The following is a 13,044-nucleotide window of genomic DNA, read 5'->3' as shown; positions in this document are numbered from 1 at the left end:
TTAAAAAAGCAATACAGATTCCTTTATCCCAAGAGAGAAGGGAAGCACTCTACTTGTCCAATACTGTGTCTTAAGAGCTTCTCTTTAATTAACCCATAAGGAAAAGTTGTAAAAACTTTTGTGACTTACTGAAGTCAATTTAGATCTCCAAACTAAAACACTGTGCTGTTGTCCTGCTTTAACACTCTAAAAAGAACTCTAAGACTGTAAAGAAGAGCTATTCCCTATGACACTGAGGTTGGTTTTCCATCCTTGGGCCGGGAGGCGTTGCTTCTGGCTTGGCTGCTTTCCCCTGGCCACTCTTTGTTAGGATCTGTCTCCCTGAGATAGGTGCTGGGATATTATCCATCTCTGTATTCTACTACAGACTACAGCACACAGCTGATAGATAACTAACTATGAAATGAACACAGGGATGAAACTAGAACTTAGTGGTAGGCTCTATACTGACCCACATGTCTACACTCTAAATAATAAAATGATAACTGCATCAGGAATATGCATGCCACTTCACAATCAGGGAATGTTCACTGTGAGTGTAGGTTTTGGGATTTTTACTTTTGAAAAAGTCTTACTCTGTAGCCCAGGCTGGCCTCAATCTCAAGGCCATCCTCCTGTATCAGCCATTTCAGTGCTAGGATTCCAAGTGTGAGCCACCAGACCTGTCTTAGGGTGGAAATTTTGAAACCTATGGCCCCATACATAAAAAACAGTGCATGTGCTCTTAAAAGGACCAAGCACTTCTTTTTAAAAGCAGAGCTCAGATAAGGAAAGGATAAAACTGCCCACAAAAAGGAAAGTAGTAAAGAATGACAGAAGATAATTTTATCTCTGGATTAAGACCTCTTTAATATACATAATGTATAGTACTTCATATAATTTATTAATGTCATTTTCTATAGGACACTGTAATTAATTCAGTGACATTAACATTGACCTCATACAGACAAAGGATGAGAGCTGGGTTTTCTTGTGTACCAAGTACAAAACATGTGTTAAGAAATCAACATAGACAACAGTTGTACGAGATCAACTTTCAGATGACTCAGTTTACAGTAGTCGCTTCACACGGTTCCCATCAAGACTTGGATGCACTGGTGTAGCCGAGCTTGTGCGATGGCGGCTGTGGCCTGACTACCTCCTTTTGCCAGCCCCACTTTTGCCTGTTTTACTGCTGCCACTACTGGATTTGCCAGAGGATTTTGAAGAGAAGAGTCTTGTCATGAACTCTGAGACATCAGGCAATTCATGGTTGGAATTCAACATGTTCATTGACTGCTCCATCTCCTGCAGGAAGAAAAAGCACCAGGTATGAGAGGCATCCCCTCTGGCTCTACCTGCATCACTTGTATGTGTGAACACATAAATGAGTGCGTACTCTCAAGAGAGTGTTACTAAGCAAAAGTAGATTAAAAGATCAGAATATCTGGATTAGGCATATCAAGGTTATTATGCATTCAACTGTGTAACAAGCAAGGCACACAAAAAAGACTGAGATCAGCACAATGCTTTAACTCTATGAAAAGACACTAGCATTCTCGAAGACAACCAACCCAGTTTATCTTACCCAATGGAAACAGCTAGCGGAACACAGGGAAACAAATACTGCATTATACAAACTCTTACAAGAACGTGCCATGGGAACTAGGACAAGCTGACAATACTCAAGCTACACAGCTGCAGTGAACAACAAGCACCAGAACAGGCCCAGATGACAGCATGGGAAGCTGAGGCAGAAGGACTGACAGTTCAAGGCCAGCCTGGGTAACTTACTGAGAGTCTACCTCAAACTAGATTTAAAAACAGGCACTAGGAATGCTGCTCCGTGTCAGTGGTAGAGCACTTGGAGAATGCACAAGGCCATGGGTTTACTCTCCAGTGCCCATGGAGTGCACGAGTGTGTATGCGCACACACACCCTACACGAGTATACATATACACAATTAATTTCAAAGTGCTATTTAAAAAAAGACACAGCATGCCTCACAAGTCCATAGCTGGGCAGTCAGCTTACCCGTCTCATGTCAGGATCACTTGTGTTGACCACTTTAGGCAGAAGCACAAATATCAATAATGGAAGAACCATCATCATAACCTGCAGAATATTAAAAAAAGAAAAAAATCAGAAACCTTTTCTTCCACTTTAGCTTGTGAAACAAGACCTGTTTAATAACCAGTGACAAGATCCAAGTGAGTATATAGAACAGAATATATCAAAATTGCCTCAAGAGTACTGAGCAGCTTGGGTGGTGGGGTGCTGTGTGACTGCTGCGGGGCATCTGAGACTGCAGGAGTCTTGCTCATGTATGCCTGGGCTTTACCGACACCAAACTTCTCCTACAGGCCTCCTCTTATCTTTGTAAAGACTTTAGGTTTAACACAAATCATTTCCAAGTGGAACTGTCTGCTCTTCTTTCTCTCCCAGTGCAAGCTGCCACTGGTGATTCCAATGGCCAGAGGGGCTGCTCCTTACAGACAGTTGTAAGTGTCTGTGTTACAGAGTGCTGTGTTACTGCTCTTATTAGTTACATCCCCTAGAGCCTGCAGCCTAGTGGAAGCCAGCTATTTGAGACATTCATTCTGAAGATGGCTGAGAATCCTCCAGCACTCGACCCACTTCTGTGCACTTTCGGAAATGAGAACAGCAAAGATGAAAATGGTGCAGTCTCGTGCTGATGTTTCTCTTCTCGGCTGCGCTCCTGCCCTTTTATCTCTGGGGATAAACCCCTGGTACTAATTTACCCTTCACTAGATGTACAGCCCCCAAACAGTACTGTTTATGATCTAAACAGTTATCACTAAGGAATCGAATCCAAATTTAGAGAATCCTAAGATAATAAAGATTTTACAAAGGTCAATTTGTTTCTGAAGAATTTTTTAGTATTTCACTATTAAGATCACACCATGAATTGTAGACTATTGTTTCAGGATTAATACCAACTACTTAAAATACCAACTACTTAAAATACTCCAAGATAACTTCTCTGTCTATTACACATTTTAAAAAGCAGAAAGAAAGCCCTACTAGAGGGGCTGGCGACATAGTTTGGTAGAGTGCTTGCTTAGCACTCAGGAGGCCCTGGCTTTGATTCCCCAGCACTACATACAACAACTAGGGGTGGTAGTGTACCCCTGTAATACTAGTACTTGAGAAGTAGGGGCAGGAGACTCTGAAGTTCATTGTCATCCTCAGCTACATAGCAACTCAAGGCCAGCCTGGGATCCCTGAGACCCTGTCTCAAACATTACTGTGCCATCAACATGGGCTGGTTAATAAATGAGCGCACACTTATCAATGGGCAGATAGGTAGAATGGATAGGTTAACTCTATATACAACTTAGTAATACTCTCATTCTATCTGATATCTCATGGAATTGGGGATCTTCCTCATATTTATTTCAGTTGCACATTTATTATGAAATACACAGTACAATTCTCCTATTTCTTTCACTGTCTGTTTCCAACGACACTACTTTCCCAGTCTCACCCTTCCCTCTCACAGGAGCTTAACGTTTCAACTGCTAGAAGCAAAGCAGGGATTAGTACAATGCTCTACACATACCATTGGGTTCATCAGAAAGTCTGTCCAGCCCCATGATTCCCTCTTAATGAAGTAAGAAGGTGGACCTGAAGATTTCATTTGGAGAGGATAGGGTAATCTGACCACTTCTGATGTTTTGATGTAATTCACATATCTTGCTCTAAGGAAACAGGAGAAAATGAATTCTATGAAAAACATGACATTTGTCTAGCATGTGCAAGGTACTGGGTTGGATCCCAAGCTACTGAAAAAGAAAGCATACATATAAACAAAGCAAAACAAACAAAAAACAAAGTTAAGAATTGCTTATGTTAGCAATGCCTTATGTTTACCTTTAGCTTTTCCAAAGCACTTTAGCATCTAAACTTTCTTTTTTTTAAAAAAAAATCTTTTTAAAATTACTTATTTATTTTTATGTTATAGGTGTTTTTGACTTCATATATGTATATGCAGTGACCAAGCATGCTAGAAGAGAGCTTAGATAACCTAGAACTGGAGTTAGAGATGGTTGTGAGCTGCCATGTGGGGGCTGGGAATTGAAGTCAGGTCCTCTGCAAGAGCAGCCAGGGTTCTTAACTGCTGAGCCATCTCTCCAGCTCCACATCTAAACTTTAGATCTTAAAAGTCCCATCCAAGCCTCTGTCTAAAGCACTCATCAAAGGACACAGGAACTAGATTTGGGGTCTTCTAGCTCTATCACTTCTACATTTGCAGATCCATGTAACTCTTTACCTTCTTTTCATATCAAAAGTTATTTTAAATCTGGGTGTGGTATCAAATCTTTGTAATCCTAGGACTGGAAAGCAGAAGCAGAAGGATCATGAGTTCAAGGCCAAATTCAGCTACATCGGGAGCTGGAAGCTTGCCTGGGCTTCTGGGTTTCATGAGACTATGTCTCAAAAGAAAAAAAGAACCCCCCCTCGCCAGGCAGTGGTGGCTCATGCCTTTAATCCCAGCATTCGGGAGGCAGAGCCAGGTGGATCTCTGTGAGTTCGAGGTCAGTCTGGTCTACAGAGCAAGTTCCAGGACAGGCACCAAAACTACACACAGAGAAACTCTGTCTCGAAAAAACAAAACAAAAAGAACCCCACCTCAAAGTTCTTTTAGAATCTTTCCCATTTTAAAGTCCACTCATTACATGTAGTAATGAATTTATTTATTTATTTGTTTGTTGGTTGGTTGGTTTTTCGAGATAGACAGTTTCTCTGGGCGTCCCTGGCTGTCCTAGAACTCACTCTGTAGACCAGCCTGGCTTTGAACTCAGATATCTACCTGCCTCTGCCTCCCACGTGCTGGAATTAAAGGCATGTGCCACCAGGTTGGGTGAATTTATTTTACTATAGACATGCAAAAGTATTGGCTTACATATTTTTGATGATCTAAGACATACACTACTGGATACATCTGATTTTTAAGGCTATTTTACAGGGAAAATATATGATTCAAGAAAGTCATAGAAAACACATTGATAATATCTCATTTTTTACCAGAGATGTATTTAAAAAAATCAAAATTCTCAGCTGGGAGTGGTGACTCATGCCTTAAATCCCAGCACTCTTGACTTCAGGGGAACCAGAGGCAACTGGATCTACATGAGCTTGAGGACAGCTGGTCTACACAGTAAGTTCCATGCCAGTCAGGGCTACATTGTAAGATACTGCCTTAAAATTAAAATAAAAATCCTTACCTATAAGTCATTCATGCATAATCTACTTTACTTTTGAAATTTTCTATTCTCTAATTGTTCGCTTTTTAAATTTCAAATTATGTATTTGTTTTGTTTATTTATTTCAGTGATGGTGTTGGTACTAGGCTCAAACCCAGGACCTTGAGTACTCAGTGCTTATTTATTTTCGTATTGCTATCATAGTTCGTTTCTTTTTTTTTTTTTTTTTCTTTTTTTTTTTTTTTTTTTCCGAGACAGGGTTTCTCTGTGTAGCTTTGTGCCTTTTCCTGGAACTCACTTGGTAGCCCAGGCTGGCCTCGAACTCACAGAGATCCACCTGGCTCTGCCTCCCGAGTGCTGGGATTAAAGGCATGCGCCACCACACCTGGCCTGTTTGTTTGTTTTTTGAGACAGGGTTTCTCTGTGTAACAGCTCTGACTATCCTGAAACTTGCTTTGTAGACCAGGCTGGATTCGAACTTACAGAGATCCACCTGAGCTGCCTCCTGAGCTGCAATCAAAGGCATGCACCACCACTGCCCGGATATTGCTCATCAGATTATCTCTTCAGTTGTTTTACACATCCGTTTCCATCTCAATGCCTGTATTTACTGTAATAGTCCTATCTTATTTTTTTTTTTCAAATTATCTATTGTCTACTTTGATATGCCATTTGTCTTAACAGGAAATATTCTATTTCTTTTTTTAATACTATAAAGACTAACATTTTAATTAGGACTATTTTGATATGCCATTTGTCTTAACAGGAAATATTCTATTTCTTTTTTTAATACTATAAAGACTAACATTTTAATTAAGACAAAGTTACATATTTGTGTGTAGTAACTTTTACAATTAGATATCAAGTCTTTCTTTTCTTTAATCACTTTAAATATACTTTTAAACTATGTAGCCCATATCTAGTATCCATAAGATCTTAACTTCCTAGAGGTCTGTTTCATGGGCTGGCTCAATATACACTGTTTCCTTGGGTATTCTGTAAAAAAAGTAGACTTTATTTACTCTGAATTTAAACACATAGCAAGGCATCACCTTCCAGAAGTTAAGCATTTATATGTGCTACTATTCCAGTTATACTAACCAGGCATCACCTTCAATCTTCAGCTTGGAAGCTCCTAGCTTTTGTGAGACATAATAAATTTACACCCCAGGTTACACATTTCTTACTTATTTAGTGTGTGTTTGTGTGTATTTGGGCACATAGGTGCCACGGTGTACTTGTGGAGGTTAGAGGACAACTTGCAGGGGCTGGTTCTCTCCTTCCATCATGTGGGTCCCAGAGATCAAACTCTGGTCACAGGCTTCCTGGCGCGTACTTTTACCCACTGTGCCACCTCAGGGGCCCTTCTTTCCATTTTATCAAGATTTTCATTTTCACATACACACCACAACTGCATCTGACAATTGCTTTACTGAAATCTGTAGTGTATAAAGGAGAAGCTATAGAAACTTCTAGAACAACGTTGTAGTAAATAGAGGGGCTTATCAAAATATTTCAATGAAAAGTCAGGAGTAGTAATTTCAAATTCAAAAAAATTAAATAATTCTCAATTTTAAAAGTCAAATTTCAATTATGATTTCCACAGTACTTTTCCCCTACAGTAAATAATCTTACCTTTACTCTATACAATTATAGAAGAGGCTTATCATATTAGGAGCATTCATCCAGAGGCAAAAAAATTCAACTTCATTGTCTCAATGCTCCAACAAAGGTAGATTAAACATTATAAGAAGTAACTGTGGTTTAAATAAGAAACTCTCAATCTTCACTGTAAATTCCAAAAGTAATGCATAACAATAAGTAGACTAGATTTTAATAAAAAGAAATCATGTATCCTCACCTCATTTTTCCTTTTGAAGTGATATCGACTCGGACAGGATCAAACTTGTAAGCTGGAGAAATAACTTCCACCACATATGAGCCAGAGGGAATATCATGAACCACAAAGCTCCCATCTGTCCTGGAAAAAGGAAAATCATACTTAGTTACTTCTCACCAGTACCTTAGTCTTTCCCTGTTTGAAAGCACTATTTCCCAAATAGTTCTCAAAAAACATCAGAAGAAAACCAGATTCCAGTATCCAGGAGGCTTAAGCAGGAGGATCACCATGGGTTCGAGGCCAGCCTGGGCTATATAATAAGTTTCAAGATAGCCTGAACTACAGTGGGAAATCCTGTCATAAACAAAGACATGAACAATTAGAAGCAGCTAACCAAAACAGAAAATGCAGGTATAACGACTTATTCCTGTAATCATAAAACTCAGGTGACTGAAGCAGGAGGATTACTACCAGTTTGAAGCCAGCCTCAACTACCTAATAAATTCATGGCCAGCTTGGGCTACATAGTTTCTGGCCCTCTTCCAAAATAAACAAAAAAATGTCAAAAGTTGGTCTTACATTTTATGTTGCAGAATTTTAACAGTTCTGAAAATAGATGAGCCTAAGCCAGAGTAACAGAGCTTCCTGCTGCAGATACAGATGACAGTGACAAAGAGCAGCTCGTACTGTGAAGCCCTGTCTTCACTGAAGAAAAATTATCAATGTATATTATTACAATAGAAGGGTCCCAATTTTATTAAATTCCTTCAATAAATTTTTTTTTTTTTTGGTTTTTCGAGACAGGGTTTCTCTGTGTAGCTTTGCGCCTTTTCCTGGAACTCATTTGGTAGCCCAGGCTGGCCTTGAACTCACAGAGATCCGCCTAGCTCTGCCTCCCAAGTGCTGGGATTAAAGGCATGCGCCACCACTGCCCGGCCCTTCAATACATTCTTATTAGTAAAAAAAGTGTTCTATTCTAGTTTTAACTTGTATTTTGTTGACCTTCTTTTCCATACAAACATATTTCAATAGTAATTGTTCCATTTATTATAAACAGACCCATTTACTTTAGTTACTTTTGGCTGGTTATATAGAAACCTACAATTTAGTAGTTAAAGCCATCCATCTTTTCTTTCTGTATTTCCTCTAATTCTACTAGGTTAAAAAAAATCATCCAATCAAAAGCTGGTAATTTCTTCTTGCAAGTCAAAATTAACCTGTCTAGAAATGAAAAACTGCTATTTCAAGGAAAAAAAGACATAAAAATTTAAAATGAAAAGTGTTTCTTGTCATTGAAAGGACATACTAAGGTAAAGCAGAACTGAAATATAAGCATTAAAATGCCTTATTCTTCAGCTAGACACCTGTTTACCCCCCAGGACCCACTCTCAAATGTACCTTGAGAGGTTTTTTTGGTGGTTCTACCAACTTCAGGAAGGATGCATGTGGTGTGGTTAGAGTTAGGAGACATTTGTCTAGCCAAATCAACCCTGATCAATGAGATGACAGATGTCACATCCATATCCCCCTCACATGCCCCAGACCCACTCTCTACCTTTCTCTTCATGTCTACAGGAAGAGAAGAAAATTACTTTAGTGTATTTCCCACAGCTTTATCACTGATAGGCCATCTCTAACTGGCTCTGCTCGGTACCATGGATCCATACAAGCCTCCTCACCCCATGCACACTTCCAAGTCTCCGGGTGCCTTTCCCCTCCTCTCCCCTCCAGCTTAGAGGTGGCAACAGTTTCCTTGTTTTGCTTTCTCGTATCACTGGATAAACAGTGTTGCGGCTGTAAGCTCCAGGTACTTCACACTGACTGTTCCTCTATACCTTGATGGTTATACTGTTTTAATCCTTAGATTAAACTTCCGTAAACTATTCTAATTTCAGTGCATATTCTGCTCTTTTGGTTTTGGAGACAAAGTCTTGCTATACAACTCAGGATGGCCTCAGATTCATAATGCTACTGCCCCACCCTTTCAAGAGCTACAACCTAAGTGTGTGCATCACATCCAGTCTGCTTCTTGATGGATTCTGACAGAATCAATTTCAAAACATTTTTTTCTGAGCAACGGGAAAAAAAAAGTGATGACTATTGGACACAAACAGTATCAGAATCACCCAAAGAAAAAGCAAAGCTAGGCATGATAGCAGACACCTGGAATCAGGTGGTGAACCCAGGAGGACATGAGTGTTAAGGTAGTATGAACCACAGTGAAACTACACATTAAAAACAATCAAAATTAAGTAGTATACAACCTTATGATATCAAAACAAAACAAAAACAAAAAACTGACAACTCCCTAATTGTCCAAAGCTAGAAGATTGGATAAGTGAGTTGTGGTTTATATACACATTACGACATTTTATAAAAAAGTAATAAAAAAGGCTTGTGTACTCTTCGACCCCAACTCCTCTTGTCTCCATTAGCAAAGTCCCAAGCCACCTCCCCAATCAACCCTTCGATATGAATATAAGAACATAAAGTAGAAGCCAGGTGGTGGTGGTACACTCCTTTAATCCCAGCACTCGGGAGGCAGAGGCATTCGGATCTCTGAGTTTGAGGCCAGCCTGGTCTACAGAATAAATTTTAGGGCAGCCAGGGCTACACAGAGAAACCATGTCTCAAAAAACTGAAAAAAAAAAAAAACAAATAAACAACCAAGTAGTATAAAAATTTTTCATAAATCTTAAATGAGAATTACAGTTTTGTGTGTTTTACTCTTAAAGACAAGTCATATAAAACATTAAGGGTTGCTATCTTTCAGCTGCAACATTTTAAAAGAAAACATCTTGTTTATATTGTTATATTGTTTTCCTCAATAAACATTTATTTATTTATACTTGGGAGTGACCTCAGTGCCACCACAAAACTGTATCACTAGCTTTTTTTTTTGAGACAGGGTCTCAACTAAGTTGCTCATAATGTCCTTAACTTATGATCCTTCTGCTTCTACTTCATGAGTAGCTGAGATAATAAGCATATGTCACTATGCAAGAATAATATATAACAATATATAATATATTAATTTTAAAATAAAAATGAGTAGTTTTCAAAAGTGCTATATACTGCAGAAATTAAATTCTCAATTAAGCCTTATCTTCCAAACCTTAATGGGATTTTATTATTACTATTATTATTTTGTTTTTTTTTTTTTCCTGAGACAGGGTTTCTTTATGTAGCCTTGGCTGTCCTGGAATGCACAGAGAAACGCCTGCCTGTGCCTCCCGAATGCTGGGATTAAAGGTGTGCACCATCACCACCCAGAGGGATTTCATTATTAATGCATCATTAATTAGGATAAACTCTTAAGCAATACCCCAGTTCCAGATAACATTAAAATATTGGTTGCCATTTTGTTGTTATTTATTAATCTGAGGTTGAATTTCCCATGAGGGAACCTCAACAATCTGCAGAAATCTTCAATTCAAATTTAAATGTCCACTCTTAAGACGTACGGTTTTCAGATATCACGAGTTGGTATACAAAACCAGCAAAAAAAATTTTTTTTTCTTTCAATCATAGTTTCAACTCCAAATACTGATGGCAAAATTCAAAACATCATATTCATGCTTAAAAGGGTGAAAACAGACTGCTGACAAACCAAAGCACTAATACAATCACCGCACCTTTCAATATAAACAACAATTCTGTTTCTCCTAGGAACAAGATAACGTATGTGTAAGGAATCTTGAGAAACCCTAGTCTAACATAAAGGACGACTGCGATATCACAAATCCCTCGACGAATTCAAGTGTAAAAAGAACAATAATCACAATCTTGGGCCAAGGGGGGGGGGGAGTAAAAAAAGCTCTTTGATTAGGGACTTTTGGGCTCACTAATTTTAGAAGCAGGAACATCAGCCTTCCAGTCTGTGTCACCACTGGGAATCCTTTGGGCTTTGACAATTCCCACTTGTTTAGCATCTTTCTACACAACACCAAGCTACCAGAAGACTGACGTGTAGAGAGCAACTAGGTTCCCGAGAAACTAGACAAGACGCAAAGGGGCAAAATATCCAACAAACAAGCGAGGGTCCACCAGTCCCCTGGGTCCAAGTGTCATCCGCCGCACAGGGGACAAAACAGGCCCACACCGGGGGACCAAATGGGAATACAAATGAATGACCCCAGTGTTTCGGGCCTGGGACCACTGTCCCCCAGCCTCGCTGCTGAAGTATCTGCCTGCCTCTCAAACGTCTCCCAGCGAAGACCGTTAGTGGCACCGGTGCCTTCAGTCTGTGACAGCTACACTGTCGGTCCTGACACTGTGCTGCCCTAGCTGGATACCCTTACAGCGTCCACCCAACCGCTCTCCTGCTGCCCTCGGGATGCTCACTTAAGGAAGCCGACGTGCTCTTCCCCGTCGACCAGCACTCGGGCCGCGGAGATCCAGTCCTGAGGTTTCACCCCTGGAACAACCGCACGTCCCTCGATCTTGAAACGATCTCCCAGGCCGACCCCACCACCCCCCGGGCCCTCGGCAGCAGCCCCAGGCACCTCCGAGCCGTGGGCATCTCCTGATAGTAACAGCAGCAGGATGGAAAAGCAGCCCCACAGAGCACCCGCCATGACAGCAGCTCTGAGGAGTCAGGCCCACGGCCCGGAAGCCCTCCCCAGCCGTACGGCCTCTGCGGCGGCCGCCGCCGTCGCCGAACGATGTCGTCATCACTGCGAGCCGGATCCAGCCCCGAGCTGGGCACGCCCCCCGGAGAGAAGAAGGTAGGGCAGCTCACCAATCAGAAAGGACGCAGAGCGACGCTGGGAACGCTCCGGTGCTGCGGCTCCAAAGGCGGCGACCGAGAGCATCTGCCCCGGCCCAGGTTGTAAAGGTGGAGGAGTGTAGGTTGTTGTGGCACCTGAAGATGCGTGACACCTCATGGGAGTAAAGGAGGATGAGACTGAGAGGGACGGAGATCTCAAGTGTTGAGTCCTGGGTCTGTCGCTGACATGTCAGACGTCTGCTGTCATTATCTTGAAGTTCTTTCTAGCTCCAAATATTCTTTCTACCTCAGATCTCTGTAAAGGATTATTTAGGGCAAGGTGTGCTTTTACCCTGAGCACTCAGCTGCCACAGAAAAGTTACAGAAATCGAAACACGTGCAAAAGCTCTAAGCTCTGGATGGAGAGTGGAAATGCAGACATTTGGGCTGAAAAGGGGAAAAAAATACCTTTTATATACAAAGGAATTGGTGGTCTAAGTTTAAGAAGTACGTGGAAAACATTTATTTTCATTCTATTTTAAATTTGTTTTTTTTTTAATTTTTTATAACATAGGTTGACGGACGAGAAAGTGAGGCGCTCGCTATAATAGGTCTGTGATGTACCTAATACGCATACAGGGCAAATGGCAAGACCATCAGGAACAATGTTTTCCTAAGGCCATGCAGTATTTAGCAACCTTCTTTTTTTCCAGTCCTTAATATTTATTTAACATGAGTGCCCAGCACCACTTTGTTTCTCATTCTCCTGAGTGAATTGCTAACATTCTTTTCACTGTTGATGCTTACTTCCCCTTAAACACCCCAGTCATTGAGCAGAACCCTAAATACTGTAAAAAATCCATCCATAGTCTCTTTTACTATTACACTCAGTTTTTTTTTTTGGTATGGAGTTTTTCCTAGTTTGTTTGCCTACATGCATGTTCCTAAAGGTCTCTATCTGTAGAACATTATCAAATAGTGCAATATTCAAAAGTTTCAAGTATGCAGAATAGATTCCTGTCTACTTCTGTCTCTCAGATCTCAGATGTCATTTCCTTAACTTTGCCCAGAGATAATCTACAATCAAATACGTATATTAAAAATGCACATAGGGAGATGGGTTAGCAGTTAAGAGCACTTGCTACTCTTGCAGAAAACCAGGGTTCAGTTTCCAGAACCCACACCATGGCTTTGTAACTTCAATTCCAGGTGATCTGATGTCGTCACTTCCACAGGCACTGGCTTGGACCACATAGCAACCACTGCTGCTTGATGAAGTTCCAGCATTT

General features: G+C 40.6%; 1 protein-coding gene across 1 annotated transcript; it reads right to left on the bottom strand.

Moving 5' to 3' along the window:
- Nucleotides 1-823: 823 nt before the first annotated feature.
- Nucleotides 824-11,701, bottom strand: Emc7 (ER membrane protein complex subunit 7). The gene is made up of 5 exons (XM_006992659.4): nt 11,392-11,701; nt 7,069-7,188; nt 3,563-3,701; nt 2,014-2,094; nt 824-1,287 (listed from the first exon to the last, which is right to left on the bottom strand). Exons 1-5 carry the CDS (start codon nt 11,622-11,624, stop codon nt 1,135-1,137), a joined length of 726 nt encoding a protein of 241 aa, XP_006992721.1. The 5' UTR covers nt 11,625-11,701; the 3' UTR covers nt 824-1,134.
- Nucleotides 11,702-13,044: the final 1,343 nt, after the last annotated feature.

This window comes from Peromyscus maniculatus, chromosome 4 (assembly GCF_049852395.1).
Source record: "Peromyscus maniculatus bairdii isolate BWxNUB_F1_BW_parent chromosome 4, HU_Pman_BW_mat_3.1, whole genome shotgun sequence".
Taxonomy (NCBI): domain Eukaryota; kingdom Metazoa; phylum Chordata; class Mammalia; order Rodentia; family Cricetidae; genus Peromyscus; species Peromyscus maniculatus.
Note: the sequence above shows the minus strand (reverse complement) of the source record. Positions and strands in the feature narration are given on the sequence as shown.

What these genes read in the sequence shown, in the direction of transcription:
- Emc7 (XM_006992659.4), bottom strand. Translation starts at nt 11,624, where the DNA reads ATGGCGGGTGCTCTGTGGGGCTGCTTTTCCATCCTGCTGCTGTTACTA. An exon ending in ACTTCAAAAGGAAAAATGAG is followed by an intron (nt 3,702 to 7,068) that starts GTGAGGATACAT and finishes CTGTTTCCTTAG; the next exon opens with AGCAAGATATGTGAATTACA. An exon ending in GTGATCCTGACATGAGACGG is followed by an intron (nt 1,288 to 2,013) that starts GTAAGCTGACTG and finishes TTCTTCCTGCAG; the next exon opens with GAGATGGAGCAGTCAATGAA.